The sequence below is a fragment of the Pelophylax lessonae genome (genome assembly GCF_965119305.1).
Source record: "Pelophylax lessonae genome assembly, chromosome: 9".
NCBI lineage: Eukaryota > Metazoa > Chordata > Amphibia > Anura > Ranidae > Pelophylax > Pelophylax lessonae.
This window is the reverse complement of record NC_138776.1, coordinates 79,250,655-79,272,978: the sequence shown is the minus strand read 5'-3', so window position 1 is coordinate 79,272,978 and position 22,324 is coordinate 79,250,655. Positions and strand designations below refer to the sequence as shown.

General features: G+C 43.6%; 1 protein-coding gene across 1 annotated transcript in view; it reads left to right on the top strand.

The window, feature by feature from the left end:
* The window catches only part of LOC309564225 (alpha-2-macroglobulin-like), a gene marked incomplete at its 3' end in the record, with an annotated part of 271,806 nt that overhangs the window by 16,529 nt on the left and 232,953 nt on the right, over nt 1–22,324 (top strand). Inside the window, 6 exon segments of the mRNA XM_082268852.1 lie at nt 13,751–13,934; nt 16,137–16,299; nt 18,906–18,934; nt 18,936–18,958; nt 20,463–20,653; nt 20,922–21,003. Coding sequence (XP_082124978.1) covers nt 13,751–13,934; nt 16,137–16,299; nt 18,906–18,934; nt 18,936–18,958; nt 20,463–20,653; nt 20,922–21,003 — 672 coding nt within the window.

Sequence of the window (22,324 nt, the reverse complement as noted above, 5' to 3'; positions counted from 1 at the left end):
CAAGGGTTGTAAGCATGCGGTTTGAACGAACAACCTGAGAGAGAAAGCCGGCGATTGAAATAGCCGCTCAGAGCGGCGCTCAGTGATGATGTCATACGGCTTAAAGGTATATGCGTTCCACCTAACTAAAAAGGTGGGATGCAATATGAAAAGGAAAATGGGCAATAAGGGTACCAAAGGTACCAGAATCTTACATACATACAGTGACAACAGTTACTGGCCAATTATTTGCACAACTGGTGTGATAAACCTGTGGCCCCCAAATACCACAGATTGAAGCGGGGTGTTATATACCTTTTTCCATATATACTGTGATTCTCTAGAGACTTTTGTCACAGAGTAATTTAAAAACATGACAGGCAGAGGAAGAGGCAGGCCCTTCCGCAGGGGTGGTAGGGGTTGGGCAGGAGCAGTAGGCCGGAGCCAAAGTGTGAGGTTTCAGAAGGTGCGTTCGATTACGTCAAAGGATGCACCAGACTTGGTTGGGTGGCTCACTCAGCCTTCTTCTTCTGCACCCTCCTCATCCTCTCTATCTGCACCCTCTTCACTCTCTGCTGTGTGCACCCCAAAAGACACCACAACAAACACCACCACCACCACCACCACCACCAAATACCCTCCCCTTGAGTCACTGGAATTATTTTCAGATCCATCACAAGACATTTGCGATGTGCAGCCATTCTTGGCATCAGTACACGAAGAGGAGGTAGCAACAACCGCCACTCAGCAGTCTGACCACAGTACCCAGATCAGCCCAAGGAGGTTGGTCCCCGCTGTTGCTGCCTACTCCGAGATCTCGAACCTTAGTGGTGGGGAAGGTGATGTGGATGATGACGTGTCTATGGATGTCACGTGATGGCCACAAGAGGGGAAGAGGAGGGGAGTTCAGAGAGAGAGACGGACCGGCAGATAGGGAGGAGAGGCAGGCAGAACTTGCATTGCAATTTGTTTTCTGCTACATATTTTTGGTAAAAAAAATCGCAATAAGCGTATTTTGATTGGTTTGCGCAAAAGTTATCGCAGCTACTAACTATGGGAAATTGATGTCATTTTTATTGGTTTTTTTTAAACTAGCAATGGCGGCGATCTGGCGGCGATCTGCGATTTGTTTTGCGGGACTGCGATATTGCGGTGGACAGATCGGACCCTTGACTGACATTTTTGACACTTTTGGGGGTACCAGTGACATTACTACAGTAATCAGTGCTATAAATATGCACTGTTACTGTAAAAATGACACTGGCAGGGAAGGGGTTAATTTTTATTGGTGATCAAGGGGTTAATGTATGCCTGGTGCTTACTAACGTGTGTGGGGGGAGGGGACTATGTGACACAGGGACAGATCGCAGGTTCAGCTATGCTGAATCCTGCAATCTGACCCTGCCTGTCACTTAGGAGATCCGCCCGCTTTGTTTACACAAGCGGGCAGATCTCCACACTCGATCCCCGACGACCAGGGAAGAGCGGCGGTGATCACCGCCGCTCCTCCCCTGGCCTGACTCCCGCTGTGACTGAATACAGCGGGAGCGAGCCTCCGCCGGTGCGTGCGAGCCTCTGGCGGCGCACGCGTGGCCGAGATAGGGGAATGTCTGGTGACGTAGGTCTACATCGCCAGACGATAACGAGCCACTGTGCCGCAGTAGCAGCACAGTGAGCAGTGTTAAAGTGGTTAAGAAGACACCTGAACTCCCATCACCAAGCCCAGTGGGAGCAACATCGTCAGAACCCACAAAGCCACACTCCAGGCTCTCACCGCCCAGCCTCTTCTCCTTCTCCTTCTCCTTCTCCTCTCTCCTCACAATTGTCCTCCACTCCACCTTCCATCATGCCGTCGTCACGTTGTTCTGGAAAAAGGCAGGCTTCTGTGGCCCAAATGTTGGAGCGGAAAAAAATGATGACACCGGATAACCCTCTTGCCTAACGTTTGACTGCTGGCATGTTGGAACTGATAGCCCGCCAACTACTGCAATATCAACTGATGGACTTGGAGGCCTTTTGTAAATTTGTGGCCATTGGAACACCACAATGGAAGGTCCCAGACAGGAAATATTTCTTGCAGAAGGGCATTCCAGAGCTGTATGGCCATGTTCAGCGGCAAGTGAATATATCTCTGGCACACAGTGTCAGTGCCAAGATACATCTGACCACAGACACATGGTCGTAGTATTTGGTGGCTGGAGGTACATTAGGCATTCACAGGATACAGAAGTAAGCGTCGGCCAGTATAGGCCCCAAAAATTAGACCACATGGGTTTACCTGACAGCTAAGAACGTAGTATTTGGTGGCTGGGGGTACATTGGGCATTCACAGAAAAAATAATTGTCGGCCATGAAAGGCCCCAATAATTTGGCATTCCATGGACATGAAATGCCTTTTATGCCGCTGTATTTAGCGAAGACAAGGACCAGGAATTGTTGTGGGTGGATGGCGGTCTGGCGGATATTTGTGGCCTGTCATGAGGAATTTCAATGAAACATGGTCTACTGTTCAAATGTGTTGAATTCCTCAGAGGTCCATGCCTCATTCATTTTTATAAATGTGAGGCAGTCTACACTTACATAGTTACATAGTTACATAGTTAGTGAGGCTGAAAAAAGACACAAGTCCATCCAGTTCAACCTATGTGTGTGTGTTTGCTTTTAACCGTACATTGTATACCCCTGTATGTTGTGGTCTTTAAGGTGTCCATCCAATAGTTTTTTGAAACTATCAATGCTCCCCGCTGATACGACTGCTTGCGGAAGAGAATTCCACATCCTTACCGCTCTTACAGTGAAGAACCCCTTACGCACTTTAAGGTTAAACCGCCTTTCCTCTAGTTTTAGTGAGTGGCCACGTGTCTTATTGTATTCCCTTACTCTAAATAGTTTGTTCCTTATGCTAGGGTCGCCAGTACAGTATTTGTACATTGATATCATATCCCCCCTCAAGCGTCTCTTCTCCAGAGAGAATAGGTTCAGTGCTTGTAGTCTTTCCTCATAGCCGATGTCCTCCATTCCCCTGATTATTTTTGTTGCCCTTCTCTGGACTTTCTCCAGTTCCAGCACATCCTTCCTGAGGACCGGTGCCCAGAACTGGACAGCATACTCCAGATGTGGCCGGACCAGAGTCTTGTAGAGTGGAAGAATAATCTCTTTATTTCTGGAGTGAATCCCCTTTTTTATACAACCCAGTATTCTGTTGGCTTTGCTTGCAGCGGCTTGGCATTGCATGCCACTTCCAAGCCTGTTGTCTACCAGTACCCCCAGGTCCCTTTCCATCCTAGACTCACCCAGAGGTTCCCCCCCTAGTGAGTAGCTTGCTTTCTGGTTTCTGGCCCCCAAGTGCATTACTTTACATTTTTCTACATTAAATCTCATCTGCCATGTAGTTGCCCACCCCGTTATTTTGTTCAGGTCTGCTTGCAAGATTTCCACATCCTGCATAGAAGATATTGGCATGCTTAGTTTAGTATCATCCGCAAATACTGAGATTGTACTAGATATCCCCTCCTCTAGATCATTTATGAATAAATTAAACAGGATTGGTCCCAGGACAGAACCCTGGGGGACCCCACTTTCCACACCCGCCCAATCCGAGTACTCCCCATTAATCACCACCCTCTGTACTCTCCCCTGGAGCCAGTTCTCTATCCAGGTACTCACCTTATGGTCCATACCTACCTTCCTTAGTTTGTACAGTAAGCGTTTGTGGGGAACGGTGTCAAAGGCCTTTGCAAAGTCCAGATACACCACATCCACAGGCTTACCTTTATCTAAGTGGCAGCTCACTTCATCGTAGAAGGTTAATAGATTGGTTTGGCATGAACGATTTTTCATGAATCCATGCTGATTACTACTTATAATACCGTTTTCATTACTAAAGTCTTGTATGTGGTCCCTTATCATCCCCTCCAAAATTTTGCAGACTACTGATGTTAGGCTGACCGGCCTATAGTTACCCGGGATATATCTCGGCCCCTTTTTAAATATTGGTACCACGTTGGCTTTTTTCCAATCAGCTGGCACCATACCTGTCTGTAAACTATCCTTAAAGATCAAGAATAATGGTCTGGCAATCACCTGGCTGAGCTCATTAAGAACCCTTGGGTGCAAGCCATCCGGTCCCGGGGATTTATTTATGTTAAGTTTCTCTAGTTTAGCTCTAAGTCTATCCTCTGTTAGCCATGGCGGCACTTCCTGAGGTGTATTATTTAGTTCGGCCTTACAAGCGGGGTTCGTGTAGCCCCCCGATTCCTTTGTGAAGACTGAAGAAAAGAAATTATTTAACACTTCCGCCTTTTCTCTGTCCTCAGTGGCCATTTTTCCTTTATCATCTTTTATGGGGCCAATGTGTTCTGGCCTCGCTTTCTTACTGTTTATATACTTAAAGAATTTCTTGGGGTTCTTTTTACTCTCCTCCGCTATATGTCTCTCGTGTTCTATTTTAGCCGCCCTGATTTCATCTTTACATTTCTTATTACACTCTTTGTAATGCTTAAATGCTGCCAATGACCCCTCAGTCTTGTATTTTTTGAAGGCCTTTTCTTTAGCTCTAATATACATTTTTATGTTGGAGTTTAGCCACCCAGGGTTTAGTTTTGCTCTTTTAAATTTATTTCCCTGTGGAATGCACTGGCCCACCCCCTTGTTAAGTATGCTCTTGAAGCACTCCCATTTTTCCTCCGTGTTCTTTGTTCCCAGGGTTCTATCCCATTTGATATTTTCTAGCAGCGAGCGCAGTTTAGGGAAATTGGCTCTTTTGAAATTCAGTGTCCTTATATTACCCTTGTGTTTCCTATTACTGTAATTAATACTGAAACCAATTGACCTATGGTCACTGTTCCCTAAGTTGTCCCGTATTTCTATATCCGTGAGCAGGTCTGTATTGTTGGTAATCAGTAGGTCAAGTACCGCATTGTTTCTTGTCGGTGCATTCACCATCTGACCCATGAAATTGTCCTGCAAAACATTTAGGAACTGCCGAGCCTTGGCTGAATGCGCGGTTCCTTCTGCCCAGTCTATATCAGGATAATTAAAGTCCCCCATTATAATGACATTTCCCATCCTTGCTGCCAATCCTATCTGTAACATGAGGTCCGCCTCACCCTCCTCCCTCTGGTTGGGGGGCCTATAGCATACGCCCAATATTACCTTCCCCACCGTGCACTGTCATGAGCTAGGCGAGTGCACTTATCGGTCACGATCCCCCCTGCTGCGATGAACGTCCTTTCGGACAGGACACTGGACGGGGGGCAAGCCAACAGTTCCATTGCAAATTGTGCAAGCTCTGGTCAGAGGTCAAGCCTGCCCACCCAGTAGTCCAGGGGTTCATCACTCCTCAGAGCATCCACATCGGCCATTAACCTGATGTAGTCGGGAATCTGTCGGTCTAGGCATTCCCTAATCCTGGATCCGGAGTACAGCTGTCGATGGTTCAGCTGAAAGAAGGATCTCATATCTGAAGTGACCAAGACATCTTCCAACCGCCCTCCACTTGCAGGCGCTGTTGGATTGCTACCCGCAACTGTCTCTCTGTGACTGGAAATTCCTCTGCCAGCGCACGCAAAAGCAGAATGCAGCATTTCCCACAGCAAGGCCTGGAAGTGCTGCATTCTGACCGCCCTCTGTGATTGTGGTAACATTTCCACCATTTTTTGTTTGTACCGGGGGTCTAAGTACGTTGCCACCCAGTACTGATCCTTGGCCTTTATGCTTTTTATAAAGGGGTCCCCCTTAAAACACTGGAGCATGAAGGCCCCCATTTTCACTAAACTGGAAAAGGTGTAGTGGCCTGTTTCCAGCTCATCATCCAGGATAATGTCATCCTTGTTCTCCTCCCCCCATCCACAGAGAACACCAGGGATCCCAGAAAGGTTTAAAGCATACTCTTCTTGCTTCTCCTCATCCCCCCCCGGCACCATCCTCCTCTGACTCCTCTTTAGACTCCTGTTGTTGACCTGTCTCAGATGGAGTAGCACCCACTGGGAATTCATCCACCATTGCGACTTCCTCATCTTCCTGCTCCTGCTCCTCGACGACTTGATCAATGACACGACGCAATGCACGCTCCAGAAAGAAGGCGTAAGGTACGATGTCACTGATGGCGCCTTTGCCGTGACTGACCAGTTTGGTGATCTCATCGAATGGCTACAGAAGTCTGCATGCGTCCCGCATGAGCAGCCACTGGCGAGGTGAAAAAAACCCAAGCTCCCCAGAACCTGTCCTGCCGCAGAGTTCGTACAGGTAGTCGTTAACTGCACGTTTCTGCTGGAGCAGCCTATCAAGCATATGCAACGTAAAGTTCCATCGCGTTGGACAGTCACAAATAAGACGCCTGAGGGGCAGGTTGTGTCGCCGCTGAATGTCAGCAAGGCGAGCCATGGCTGTGTAAGATCTTCTGAAATGGCCCGAGATTTTCCTGGCCTGCCGCAAGACGTCCTGGATCCCAGGGTATTTGGCAATGAATCGCTGCACGACCAAGTTTGGGACGTGTGCCATGCATGGCACGTGTGTTATTTTGCCCTGTTTCAGCGCGCTCAGCAGATTGGCACCATTGTCGCACACAACTTTACCAACTGTCAAATTGTGTGGTGTCAGCCACTGATCTGCCTGTGAACGCAAAGCTGAAAGGAGTGCAGGACCAGTGTGGCTTTTGGCTTTCAGGCACAACAGACGCGGCACAGCATGGCAATGTCTCACCTGGCATGTAGAATTGGTTCTGGGGATCTTGGGCAGCGCAGCAGAAGAGACGGTAGCAGCGGAAAAGGAGGAGTCAGCCGAGGAGGAGAGGGAGCATGGAGGAGTAGGAGGAGAAGAAGAGGCAGGCCTGCATGCAATCCGTGGCGGTACAACCAAATCTACGCGGGTGCCACGGGTCACATGCTTGACGGCCATCAGAAGGTTCACCCAGTGGGCAGTAAAAGTGATATACATTCCCTGCCCGTGTTTGCTAGACCAGGTGTCTGTGGTCAGATGTATTTTGGCACCGACACTGTGTTCCAGAGATATATTCACTTGCCGCTGAACATGGCCATACAGCTCTGGAATGCCCTTCTGCGAGAAATATTTCCTGCCTGGGACCTTCCATTGTGGTGTTCCAATGGCCAAAAAATTCCGAAAGGCCTTTGAGTCCACCAATTGATATGGCAGTAGTTGGCGGGCTATCAGTTCCGACAAGCCAGCAGTCAAACGTTGGGCAAGAGGGTTATCTGGCGTCATCATTTTTTTACGCTCCAACATTTGGGCCACAGAAGCCTGCCTTTTTCCAGAACAATGTGACAACGGCATGATGGAAGGTGGAGTGGAGGACAATTGTGAGGAGAGAGGAGAAGGAGAAGAGGCTGGACGGTGAGAGCCTGGAGTGTGGCTTTGTGGGTTCTGACGGTGTTGCTCCCACTGGGCTCAGTGATGGGAGTTCAAGTGCCTTCTTAAGGCGGTTGTCCCTAGGTGAGTGTTGGGCTTACTGCGACTTATGCGTTGACTGCAAAGGCTGCAGATGGCAACACTGTTGTCAGCAACGGACACATTGAAAAAAGCCCACACTGCAGAGCCATGTGCCAGCGTCCTGGAAGCACCAGATGTGACTGTACATGGTTGATGGCTCGCTCTTTATACATTTGCAATCTGCTTTGTACCTCTTGTGCAATGCAAGTTCTGCCTGCCTCTCCTCCCTATCTGCCGGTCAGTCTCTCCCACTGAACTCCCCTCCTCTTCCTCTCTTGTGGCCACCCACGTGACGTCCATAGACACGTCATCATCCACGTCATCTTCCCCACCACTAACATTCGAGATCTCGGAGTAGGCAGCAACAGTGGGGACCAACCACCTTGGGCTGATCTGGGTACTGTTGTCAGATTGCTGAGTGGCAGCTGTTGCTACCTCCTCTTCCTGATCCAATGCCAAGAATGGCTGCCCATCGCAAATGTCTTGTGATGGATAGGAAAATAATTCCAGTGACTCAAGCGGAGGGAGTTTGTGGTGGTGGTGGCGTTTGTGGTGGTGTCTTTGGTGGTGCACACAGCAGAGAGTGAAGAGGGTGCAGATAGAGAGGATGAGGAGGGTGCAGAAGAGGAAGGCTGAGTGAGCCACTCAACCAAGTCTGGTGCGTCCTTTGACGTAATCGAATGCACCTTCTGAAACTTAACACTTTGGCTCCGGCCTACTGCTCCTGCCCTACCCCTACCACCCCTGCGTAAGTGTCTGCCTCTTCTTCTGCCTGTCATGTTTTTAAATTACCCTATGTCAAAAGTCTCTAGAGAATCGCAGTATATCTGCAAAAAGGTATATAACACCCCTCTTTACTATGTGGTATTGGGGGGCCACAGGTTTATCACACCAGTTCAACAAATAATTGGCCAGTAACTGATGTGACTGTGTGTAGCACAGTTAACACAGCAAAAGAGGCCACATTTTTGCAGGACTAAAATACAATCTTCAAAAAGTATACTGTTAAATAACACCCCACTTCAATATGTGATATTGGGGGGCCACAGTTTTATCACACCAGTTCTACAAATAATTGGGCAGTAACTGTTGGCACTGTGTGTAGCTCAGTTAACACAGCAAGAGGCCAAATTTTTGCAGGACTAAAATACACTCTTAGAAAAGTATAATGTTAAATAACACCCCACTTCAATATGTGGTATTGGGGGCCCCTGGTCTATCACACCAGTTGTTCAAAAAATTGGCCAGTGAGTTTGGCACTGTGTGTATCAGACTTAACGCAGCAAAAGAGGCAATATTGTTGCAGGACACAAATACACTTATGAAAGTATACTCAGATAACACCGCACTTCAATATGTGTTATTGGGGGGCCACTGGTTTATCACACCAGTTGTTCAAAAAATTGGCCAGGAAGTTTGGCACTGTTTGTATCAGTGTTAACGCAGCAAAAGAGGCAATATTGTTGCAGGACACAAATACACTTGTAAAAGTATACTCAGATAACACCCCACTTCAATATGTGGTATTGGGGGGCCACTGGTCTATCACACCAGTTGTTCTAAAATTGGCCAGGGAGTTTGGCACTATGTGTATCAGAGTTAACGAAGCAAAAGAGGCAATATTGTTGCAGGACACAAATACACTTAGGAAAGTATATTCAGATAACACCCCGCTTCAATCTGTGGTATTGGGGGGCCACAGGTTTATTACACCAGTTCTACAAATAATTGGCCAGTAACTGTTGTCACTGTGTGTAGCAGAGTTAACACAGCAAAAGAGGCCACATTTTTGCAGGACTAAAATACACTCTTAGAAAAGTATAATGTTAAATAACACCCCACTTCAATATGTGGTATTGGGGGCCCCTGGTCTATCACACCAGTTGTTCAAAAAATTGGCCAGTGAGTTTGGCACTGTGTGTATCAGACTTAACGCAGCAAAAGAGGCAATATTGTTGCAGGACACAAATACACTTATGAAAGTATACTCAGATAACACCGCACTTCAATATGTGGTATTGGGGGGCCACTGGTTTATCACACCAGTTGTTCAAAAAATTGGCCAGGAAGTTTGGCACTGTTTGTATCAGTGTTAACGCAGCAAAAGAGGCAATATTGTTGCAGGACACAAATACACTTAGCAAAGTATACTCAGATAACACCCCACTTCAATATGTGGTATTGGGGGGCCACTGGTCTATCACACCAGTTGTTCTAAAATTGGCCAGGGAGTTTGGCACTATGTGTATCAGAGTTAACGAAGCAAAAGAGGCAATATTGTTGCAGGACACAAATACACTTAGGAAAGTATATTCAGATAACACCCCGCTTCAATCTGTGGTATTGGGGGGCCACAGGTTTATTACACCAGTTCTACAAATAATTGGCCAGTAACTGTTGTCACTGTGTGTAGCAGAGTTAACACAGCAAAAGAGGCCACATTTTTGCAGGACTAAAATACACTCTTAGAAAAGTATAATGTTAAATAACACCCCACTTCAATATGTGGTATTGGGGGGACACTAGTCTATCACACCAGTTGTTCAAAAAATTGGCCAGTGAGTTTGGCACTGTGTGTATCAGACTTAACGCAGCAAAAGAGGCAATATTGTTGCAGGACACAAATACACTTATGAAAGTATACTCAGATAACACTGCACTTCAATATGTGGTATTGAGGGGCCACTGGTTTATCATACCAGTTGTTCAAAAAATTGGCCAGTCAGTTTGGCACTGTGTGTATCAGACTTAACGCAGCAAAAGAGGCAATATTGTTGCAGGACACAAATACACTTGTAAAAGTATAGTCAGATAACACCCCACTTCAATATGTGGTATTGGGGGCCACTGGTCTATGACACCAGTTCAAAAAATTGGCCAGGAAGTTTGGCACTGTTTGTATCAGAGTTAACGCAGCAAAAGAGGCAATATTGTTTCAGGACACAAATACACTTGTAAAAGTATACTCAGATAACACCCCACTTCAATATGTGGTATTGGGGGGCCACTGGTCTATCACACCAGTTGTTCAAAAAATTGGCCAGGGAGTTTGGCACTGTGTGTATCAGAGTTAATGCAGAAAAAGAGGCAATATTGTTGCAGGACACAAATACACTTAGCAAAGTATATTCAGATAACACCACGCTTCAATATGTGGTATTGGGGGGCCACAGGTTTATTACACCAGTTCTACAAATAATTGGCCAGTAACTGTTGTGACTGTATGTAGCACAGTTAACACAGCAAAAGAGGCAACATTTTTGCAGGACTAAAATACAATCTTAGAAAAGTATACTGTTAAATAACACCCCACTTCAGTATGTGATATTGGGGGCCCACAGTTTTATCACACCAGTTCTACAAATAATTGGCCAGTAACTGTTGTCACTGTGTGTAGCACAGTTAACACAGCAAAAGAGGCCAAATTTTTGCAGGACTAAAATACACTCTTAGAAAAGTATACTGTTAAATAACACCCCACTTCAATATGTGGTATTGGGGGGCCACTGGTCTATCACACCAATTATAATACATTAAAAGTGCTTTTGTCACTGTTTGTAGTATTGTTACAGCAATGCTCAGTCACCAGACCTGTCACAATGCTGCACAGTGCACAATACAAATCCACTATAATATGCTTTCTATATTACAAAGTATATTATACCGTGGATTACACCCCTAAATAGTGCACTGCACACCTATACCAAATAAATAGCAGCCCTTGAAATTACTTTTGTGGACATTAACAGAGCGATTTGTGTCACTACCGATCTCGATCTGTCCCTGATGAACACAGCATACCTGTCCCTAAACTAAAAAGAAAGTCTAGTAGACCTATACCAAATATCAGCCCTCAAAAGGACTTTTGTGGATCTTAACAGAGCTATTTGTGTCTGGCAATCTGTCCGTGATGCGCACAGCCAACCTCTCCCTATGCTGACAAAAAGCAGAATGTGAAATGGCCGACAGCTCTGGTCTATTTATAAGGTAGGGGGCATGTCCATGTGCTGAAATGTTTCAATTGGCTGTCCCATTCCACCTGATGGCTGTGTCATGGGTCAAAGTTCTCCCCAATGTAAACTAATATGGCCGCCGCAAACATAGGCAAAAGTCCACCTTTTCGTGAATTTGCGAACAAGCAAAATTTGCCGCGAACCGACCGCCGGGCGACCCGCAAGGTCATCTCTAATGGTAACATACATTGAATTATCCATAGGCAATGGTTTAACTTTACCAGGTTAGGGTTACACAGGAGATTTGGCACTAGAATTATTGCTTTTGCTTTGATGTTCGCAGCGATACCTCACATGTATGGTGTGATCATTTACATATGCGTGTGGGACCTACGTGCATGTTCACATTTGGGCATGAGCATGGGGGGGGGGGGGACTGGGGCACTTAACATTTTTTAAACATTTTATTATTTTCTTTATTTAAATTTACTTTTTTAGCACTGTACTTTTTTTTCTAACTTTATCGCCATCACAAAGGATGAACAACATTCTTTGTGATAGCATGGAATATGACAGGTCCTCTTTATGGAAAGATCTGGGATCTATTAGGCCCCATATCTCTCCACTGGCCTCCAAATCATCTTATCAAACCAGGATTGGTTTGATCAGATGCTTTCACAAGCTGGTAATGGCTTGTAAAGATCCAAACAAAACTAAAAGTGGCAAGATCCTCATTGCTTCCACTTTCTAATGTCACAGAGAGGGAGGAACAACATCAGTTCCTCTCTCTCTGTGCAGTGCACTAGATGTCACTGGTTGGAGTGGTCCCAAGCTCCCCTATGGGACAGGAGAGCCAAGGAAAGGCTGCAGCGGGAGGGGGAGGGACCCCTTTTTGCTGCCTGTAGAAGTGATCAGATGGCTCTATAGCTGCTCTAATCACTTTTACACTGAAGGGAATAACAAACTGAAAATTTTGATACGTGGATAATACCTGGTAGCTGCAGGTATAACCACTTCAACCCAAGGACGTCTCACCCACTTTCTTCTGCAGAATGTCATTCGCCCTATTAAACATCTGCCTGGGTTGACATTTAAGGCAACCTTGCTCATCTCCAGCCACAGAGTAAATGGATCAGCTACAATCTTAAATACATTTCCTATACAATATTACTGCTCAGACCAGGCCTTTAATCTGCTTGAGGATCATCTCCACATCCTTCAGGTTAAGAATTTCTAGCAGTTGTGATTTCTGCTAGTCCTGTTGCTGCATCTGTTACTGTTATTTCCAACCCACACAAATAGACATGAACTGCTTACTCCACATTTCCCACCCCATTCAAAGGAATGATTATTCACTGCATCCCCCACATCTCTGCAATCTATGTACAAATGACAACACCCAGCATGATTCACTGGCATGTATTCTGTGTGGAAGTGGGGGGTGTGAAATTAAATGTGCACACATATGGGACCGTGGCAGACAGTTTATTTTTTATTCAAATTTGTCAGTTAATATACTTACCTGTGATTGGTGTTCATGCTGTTGTCAACGGTTTAGGCACAAGTTGTTCCCTATAGAAAGAAAACAAATGCATCACTTGAGAGGCAGTCGGTAGGGATCTGAAGAAAAGGCACATCCTGCCCTCCCACCCCTTGTCGCAGCTTCTGTTATGAGGTCTTGTCCCTTTCTTATGAAAAGGGACTTTAGGTGCTGGTTTGCATTGGTGCGATGCGGGAACCCTGCAAATCCACTGCGGGGTCCCACATCGCACCTTACTCGCAGACAGTTCAGACTGCCATATGCAAAGTTACAAAGTTAACGACACACCCAGATTAGTTTGCATATCGCAGTGCAAACTGTCAGTTCGGACAGGAATCGGATCTCATAGGTATGAACACCCATGCGATCCGATTCTGGAACGGACTAAAAAAAGGGTCCTGTGGGACTTTGGCCCAAATACGATGCGAATTCAGTCATGCAATCTGCATGGCTGAATTTGCATTGCACAGACATTGCATGTGATTTTCATAACAGTGCGGTGCAAATCACAAGCGATGTCTGACATTGCATATGTGTGAACCGGCACTAAGTTGTAGTAATTATTAGCTCAAGCTTTATTAGCTGGTTGGTAAATTTTAAAATAGATTTTTACAGTGTATGGATTTAATAATTTTTTAACTAATACCTCTAAAAGAAGGGCCGCTGCCTATTGAATCCTGAAGTTTTTGAGTCCAGTGTTTTATTTACCGTATGTTAGTATATATGTTCTGCCTATGGTCCTATTATATTACCATTGCTCAGTGGATGTACACAGTTCTGCTTGTGATTGGTGAAATGCAAACATCTTTTCTGTTCCCTTTTATCTCTTCAGGCACCATGCGGTCATCTTTCCATCAGAGCTACGCTCTCAGCACTATGAAAGTATCTGTGTACATCTGGTGGGTGCTCAGGGAGAGAGCAAAGTACAGATTGTTCTAAGCCAAAAAGCAAAGAAAACCACCCTCATAGACAAGAGCTTCAAGCAAGACTCCACATTCACTTGTATTCCCACTCTGGTACAGTATATCTATAGGCACTAAGCACAACTTGCTGTAGTTAAGTGTGCGGAATAGTTGAGGATTGCACTATCAAAGGATTAACCACTTGAAAACCAGGCCTATTTCTGGTATATGTTGCTTACAAGTTAAGATCAGTACTTTTTGCTGGAAAATTACTTAGAACCCCCAAACATTATATATATATATATATATATATATATATATATATATATATATATATATATATTTAGCAGAGACCCTACAGAATAAAATAACAGTTGTTGAAATATTTTATGTCACACTGTAGTTGCACAGCAGTCTTTTAAACTAATTTTTGGGGAAAAAATTCACTTCATTGAATTAGAAAAAAAGCTAAATAGTAAAGTTTAGCAATAGCATTTTTTAGAGATAATGTGAAAGATGATGTTACACCGAGTAAATAGATACTAACATGTCACATTATTAAATTGAGCACACTTGTGGAATGGCGTCAGACTACGGTACTTAAAAATCTCCATAGGCTACGCTTTAAAAAAATGTTAAGGGTTACCTGTTTAAAGTTACAGAGGAGATCTTACATTAGAATTATTGCTCTCGCTCGGACAATCATGGCAATGCCTTACCTGTGTGGTTTGAACACTGTTTACATTTGTGGGCACAACTTATGTATGCATCTGCTTTAGCGTGTGAGCAGGGAGGAATGGGGCGCTTAAAACTTTTTGTTTTTCCTTATTTTATTTTTTTTTACACTGTCCCTTTAGAAAAAAAAATCTGATCACTTGTATTGCTGTCACAAGGAATGTAAACATCCCTTGTGACAGTAATAGGCAGTGACCAGTTCTCTTCATGGAGGGATCTGGGGTCTAAAAGACCCCAAACCCCTCCTCTGTACTTGAAAGTATTCAAAACTCCAAGATTGGCGTTTTTCAATACTTTGGATTTTTTTTAAACTGCCTCCCCCTGCTCCTCCTTCTTGGCTCTATTTACACACACAGAAGGAGGAGGAGGGGGGAGGAGGGACACATGCTAATCGAGGTCTGTAGAAAGTTTTTATTATGCTCTGTAGATGGACAGGGGAGAGGGAGAGAGTGGCTGGGAAGAACAACTTAAAAAATAAGTGAAGTGATCGGGCGGGGGGGGGGGGTAAGAGGATATGTGGCAGGGGAGAGGACTTATGCTAGAAATGTGGGTTGGATTTGAAATCTGACAACCCCTTCTAGCACAAGTTCTCTCCCTTCCCAAAGCACCCCCAGCACATATCTGACCCTCCTACCCCCGTTTGCACTAGCCCTCTCATCTTTCCAAGTGCCCCCCCAGCACATATTCCACCCCCACCTCCATCTTTCACTAGCCCTTTCCCTCCCAAATCACCACCCAGCACATAGCTGACCCCCCCCCCCAGCATTAGCCCTCTCTCCTCCCAAAGCACCTCCCAGTACATATCTAACTCCCCCTACCCACACCCCCTGCTAGCACTAGCCCTCTCCCCTCCCAAAGCACCCCCCAGCACATATCTGACCCCCCGCTAGTACAAGTCCTCTCCCCTCCAAAAGCACCCCCCAGCACATATTCGAACCCCCCCCACCTGCTAGCTCTAGCTCTCTCCCCTCCTAAAGCGCCCCACAGCACATATCTGACCCCCTTTGCTAGCTCAAGCCCTCTCCCCTCCAAAACCACCACATAGCACATATCGGACTCCCCAGCACTAGCCCTCTCCTCTCTCCCAAAGTGCTCCCAGCACATATTCAAACCCCCCATCCCACCTAGCTCTAGTTCTCACCCCTTCAAAGCTTCCCCTCAGCACCCCTGACCCCCAACACTAGCTCTCTCCTCTCGGAAAGCACCATGGGCACATATCTGACCCCCCCCCCTCCCTAGCACTAGCCCTCTCTCCCCAGCACATACCTAACTCCCCCCACCCCCCTGCTAGCACTAGCCATCTCCTCTCCTAAAGTGTGTTCCCCCAGCACATGTCTGACCCCTGCATTTTGTATACTAAATCTTACTGACCCCTGCATTCCATGCATAACACTCACAATTCGGGCACAGGTACTGTTCACCATTGTTTGGGTTCAGCTTGAAGAAAAGGTGACAACCGTGTGTGTGTGTGTGTGTCGGGAGGGGGGATGTGCTTATTGTAGTGAATTTTAGTGACCCTCTAGAGAGGGATAACTATACTTAATATTCTTGGTAATTATCAGGTTCTCTTCCAAACTGTAGATTCCAAATCCCTCTCAAGGGAACGAAGAGATTGCTAAACTAGAAGTTTCAATCAAGACTGAAGAGGAGTCAATAAGAAACAGTACTAAAGTCATTATAAAAAAGGAGAGTTATAAAACCCTCATTCAAACAGACAAGGCTGTGTACAAGCCAGGACAGACAGGTAATGGCTCCTGTCCATACACAAGGTTTAAATGTATGTTACCTATAACAGTAAACTTCTCCGTTGTATCAATCTCTGAATGTACCAAATGTACCGAATCCTCACTGTACAGATCTCAGGCTCTCTTTTTCCAGTCACATTGCTTTTCATAGGGCATTTGACAGGAGAAATTATATTGCCTCCTCATCATCTGATTTAATCCTATAATGAGGGAAGCTTTGCCATTCTCCAAATGTTGAAGGCATGTAGCCTAGTATGGTTCAGGAAGGGGGGGGGGCAACTTTATCCCTATGATCTACACAATTATCAGGTAGATTATAATATGCACACAGGGGATCCTTTACAGGATTTAGCTTTTGAGCACTAGTATGAACAGCAGAGATATCACATCATCCCCAAGGTAATCTGAGCTTCATACAGTTTTTAATTGAACAGAAGGTGTGTGAACTACATTTTGGGTGGTGTAGTGTCCTTTATTTGTTACCCCTCCTCTGGTGCTGTTGTAGGTGGAGACTCTGCTCTCTTAATACAACTGTGGGTGGAGCCTGGCAGTTTGAGTGTGGGAACAAGTCATCCCTGACCAACATTATGTGGGTCTCTGGTCTGTGCATGAGTGACACTGAACCCTTTGCAGGTTGAACTGCCAGAAGGGCTAGGTTTGAAAATACAAGGGGGAAGGTCGAAGAACATTGCCAACCCTAACCTTTCTTTAGCAGGTCTGTGGTTTGGTTGAAAGTGGTCTCAGGGCCTAGGACTGAGGGACACCCTGTGTGTAGAACCACCTTTGGGGGACAGATTGAAACAACTGGAAAGATGGCTGGTTGCAATGTTACTATGTATTAATACAGATGGCTCTATGATGAGAATGTGTACAATGAAGAGGATTGCTGAGTTGATGCAGTAAAGCATTAAAAAGCACTTGGCCTGCACAATCTGTATTCCTGGTAAAAGACCTCAGGGTTGGAATATAAGGGAAGATTTGCCTCAGGCCAGAATGAGAGATACAAAATGGTGGAATATCACCCAGAAGTCAGGTATGTGTCTATACCATCTGGAGAGGTCCTGGAACAATATTGCAGGAACTGCTGTTCTATCCAGCACCCCTATATACAAGGTTATATACAAGGTTGCTGAATTTTGAGTCAGAGCATTAATCAAGTTTAGATCCAAGATATCTATTAAAACAATTGTACAAATTTAACACAATGTTTCTTTGAGAATTTAACCTGGCCTGAAGCAGAAGTAACTGTTCCTCAAGTTTGATATAATGTAATGTTTCTAATACTAAATAAAGAACTACTACTACTAGTACTACTACAGGGAAATATATACCAAAGTTAGCAGAGGACCCACACTAGAGAAACTGTTTGAATTAAATTGTATTTACTGTAAACTTCAAAACTACATTCTTAGCGCAAATGGCCCAGCTCGCGTAGAGCTTTTCGATCACTGGCAGTGGGGCATTATTGATGAGTCTACTGTATATAGCGGTTCCAGTCATTTAGCCAGTGTCAATGCAAGACTGCAAAAAATTTTGGGAACGAGATTAAATGTATATGCTCTAACTATAAAATATATAACGTGCATAGTGTTCTGAATGTTGTACATGCTATGGTGGACAAATCCAAAATTTGGGTAGAAGTAAAGGCAATGATGGTAATATACTGCACCAACCTCAATAAAAGCTCATCTACCAGCAGCAGCTAACATAAATCCTGAATAACAGATTCATAAAATAGTAAAAATAGGTGTAGCGCTAAGTAGGTAACATATATAGTCCTTGTATAGTCCACAGAGATTCGCTTGTAAGTTGCCTGACATTTTTAATAAATAGTTTGTGATACATACTGCACCAAGAGGAGTCTCTCCTTTTTTTATCTGATCTGACGTCTGATACTGCTAATATCGGGTTATCAACCGAGGACCGTGAGGGGGATTGTTTGCGGGCTTTCCTGGCGACATATATTTGTTCATCTGATTGGCCTTTGTAATGAGGGTCAGTCTTATCCGGTAGGAGGCTCTGATACTTGGGTTCTGTTGATGGTGGTGGTCCTTGAATGAAACACAACCGTCAAGATTTGCTGATCACTGGTCTCTGTACTCACCCTTCTCTGTGGACTATACAAGGACTATATATGTTACCTACTTAGCCCTACACCTATTTTTACTAGAAGTAAAGGCAAAACTTATTTTCTCATTTTCACTTCAATTTCCCTATTGGGTGATAAAGGTAAACATGACAAATAAAAAATAATAAAACCACTGTCTTTTTCCTGAACAAAGTTTTTATATTTTAGTTTTTTTTTTCTACTATTTTGTATTTTATGTATCAGTCTGGTTCTCTACAGTGACAAGCACTCCCCTTCTTTTTGGCCACTTTATTATGGCTAAAAAGGAGAGACACTGATTGGCTTCTAAGGCAGAGGCTGTAATGATAATGTGGCCAAAATCAAGCAGGATGATTGTCACAGAAGGTAGTCAAACTTAGCTATAGGTAAAGATGTCCATAATTTTATTTTCATTTTTAGTTAAGAAGATATCTGATGTATTATTGTGCTATGCTAACTCAAGGTTTCATAAAATAATTTTATTTTTTGTACCTACAGTGAAGTTCCGAATTCTTTCACTTAACGAAAACCTTCAAACTGGACAAAATTTGGTAATATAAAAGAACAGTCACACATTGCCAAGAAGGAACCCATTACTATTGTTCCACAAAATAAATTAGCTTAATATATAAATACAACAAGATATATATATTTTTTTATATTCAGTCACATAGTCATTCATCTGTACAATATGGGTTCCTGTTGGTATTCTAAAAAATTTCAGAAGATTTTTTTAAATCTCTGGAAAGGTGAGTCCATGTAAAACTAAAATGGTGGCTATGAAGGGGGTTGAATCATCCAGAATCTTTTGTCTTTAGGTGACACTAGCAGAGTATCTAACTGTACCTTCTTGCCATGGCAGTTCCCTGCTAATTATTTAAAACATGGGAGTTTTCAACATTAGTAGCTCCCCTTAGAGTATCATGGAGTACTCTGGATTTGAGTGTGAATATCAGGTTGGGTTTTGTATTTCAGCGTATTAAGGTAAGGAGAGCTATGTAAGGCTTCTGTGCTATGGCCATTAAAACGATGAAGGAAGGTGTCATGATCCCTTAGCTGATTTTTATGTAAAGTAAAATAAGTGTAGAATTTAGGAGCAAGAGTGGCAAATTTCAAATCATGGGGCTTAGCGTACTCCTTGCTACCAAAATAATTGACAAAAAAGTTCTAGTGGTCTTCAAAAATCCTGCATTCATCAAAAATGTTTTAATTGTATTACATTTTTGCCACAATACAGTATGCAGCCATGCAGTGCTGGTTTCATTCATAGATGCACAGTCTGAGGACCTCTAAAAAGTATTTCACAACTGTTTTTTGGCTTAATAGACAATGCTACAATTATACTAGTAAGTTCTTTTCGGGAACCATATTTTTGAAGGTGAAGAACAGGTAACAGTTACCATAGGTTTAGCCTACCTGGATTTCGTATTTTACCATTTGCCACAAAGCCCACATGTCAGACTAATAACTGACATCAACAGTACAGTGCGTTTACAAATGTATAAGAAGATAAAAATAATTTTGGGTATGATGGTGGATATTAGTAGATGGAATTAAAAGATTTTGGGTGGAGTTTGAGCATGTTAGCAAAAAGTCAGTTTGGTTTTAATCTAATCAAGAAATGTTGCCAGGCATGTCTTTAGTAACTGGTTTCCTTACTATTTACTGCTTCTTGTTTTTCAGATTGAATCTGTACACTTACAGGTAATTCTGATTTCATATTTTTCTGTGCATATTTAGAGTATGTGTTTAAAGTGTTACTAAACCCAGAACCTGCATTCACTATATCTGGTCTCCCACAGTACTCAGAACATGGAAATGTAATTATTTTAGTAAATATAAACAGATAAATACCTTTTCTCATCAGCAGTATAAAGCGGGCCTTGTGACCTGTATCAGTCCCTAGTAAAGCTTGTAGGAGGAGTCTTTCATTCTCCCCATGATTTTTTTAAACTAAATTAGATAGGTAACTGGTATATTTCAGAGTTGTCGGCTATCTAAAGATTATCTTTTGGGATACCATAGCTCTTATTTAGAATAACCCAATGCATGCAGTTGTGGTAATGCCAGTATTCTATACTTTTGCTTTCAGGATCCAGGAAAGAATCGGATTGGCCAGTGGTTAAATGTGAAAATGAATCAGGGATTGGCTGAGTTTTCCCTTCCTCTTTCCTCTGAGCCTCCACTGGGGGAATACTCTATTCGGGTGAAGAACACAGTCCATCACTTTACTGTGGAAGAATATGGTGTGGAACTACTCTTTGGGGTTGATTTACTAAAACTGAAGTATACAAATTCTGGTGCACCTCTGCAAAGAAATCAATCAGCTTCCAGGTTTTTTTTTTTTCATGGCTTAATTGAACAAGCGAAAGTTAGAAGCTAATTGTCTACCATGCACAACTGCACCAGATTTTGCTCTATCCAATTTTAGTAAATAAACCCCTTTGTTTACTATATATTTATATATGTATTCCCATGTCTGTACTGAAAATATTTGTTTTTTTGTCACCACAGTCCTCCCAAAATATGAAGTAACGCTCCAGTTTCCCAAGGTTTTTCTCTACAGTGAAAATGTACCAGTTAAACTATGTGGCAGGTAAAGCATACAAAATGTTAGCTGGACTATGACATAATTCATAATTTTTTACTGTAAGCTGATCTTAAACTTAGTGAAAAAATATTTTGAGCAATGAAACTTGTCCAGCACACATGGAATGGGTTAATATTTGTATAAAAAGCCTAGGTGTAGAGAAATAACAGCTCCTTTGTGCAGACTAAAATTATTTTATTGCTAAAACTCCAGCTCTGTGACCAACCATGTAGGGGACTTGGTTAGGAGCCCAACTGTCCACAAGTAGGTAGTAGGTGAGACAGGAGGGGGTAAACCAAACCTTTTTTTGTTAATGTCAGTGTTTGCTTACACTGGTCTACAAGGAGAAAGCCTAGGAAATGAAAGTAGCAAAAGTTTACCAGATATGGGTCACTGATTAAGGAAACTCCTGAGTATTATTTGGCTCCAGTTTCCAAGATACAGCTTCAGGTCAAAATTGCATCAAAATAATTCTAAAATACGAAGGGGATGTGCGATTAGGCTGCATACTTTTCTGAAAAATGTGATATAGCAATGAGAATGAGTGTCACACCAATCATTATAAATTTATCTTTTTATTGATACCAATAACATAACTTTCCATTCATTTATTGGTTTTTCATGTAACATTTTTATGCTCTCTTCACACCATTGGGACTGTGAAAGGCTTGGACTTTTTCCTCTTGTTTATCTAATGGCGCAGATAAGTTGCACATGTAAGGCAACAATAATGAGGGGCCCAACTCTTGCCCTGACCCCCAATTTTGCATCCAAAATATACAGTACCTCACAAAAGTGAGTACACCCCTCACATTTTTGTAAATATTTTATTATATCTTTTCATGTGACAACATTGGAGAAATTAAATTTTGCTACAATGTAAAGTAGTGAGTGTACAGCTTGTATAAGGGTCCTTTCACACGGCCGCTCCGTGTGAAAGGTCCGCTGCGGGACTTTTTTTTTTTTTTCCACGGAGCGGGTGACATTTCTGTCATCCGCTCCTTGTGCCCGCATATCATCCCATCCGTTTGCGCATGATATGCGGACATAATGTAAGTATATGGCACTGCGGATGTCAGCGGATGACACCGCTGACATCTGATTTTCCTTCCTTTCCCTTTTTTAAACAGAAGAAAAAATGGGGTTCTGTTCCATTCGTAAAAACGGAACAGAACTGAAAGGAGAAAAATCGGGTGTCAGCGGATTGTATTCCGCTGACACCCGCAGTGCCATTCACTTACATTATGTCCGCAAATCATCCGCAAACGGATGGGATGATTTGCGGACACACGGAGCGGCCGTGTGAAAGGACCCTAACAGTGTACAT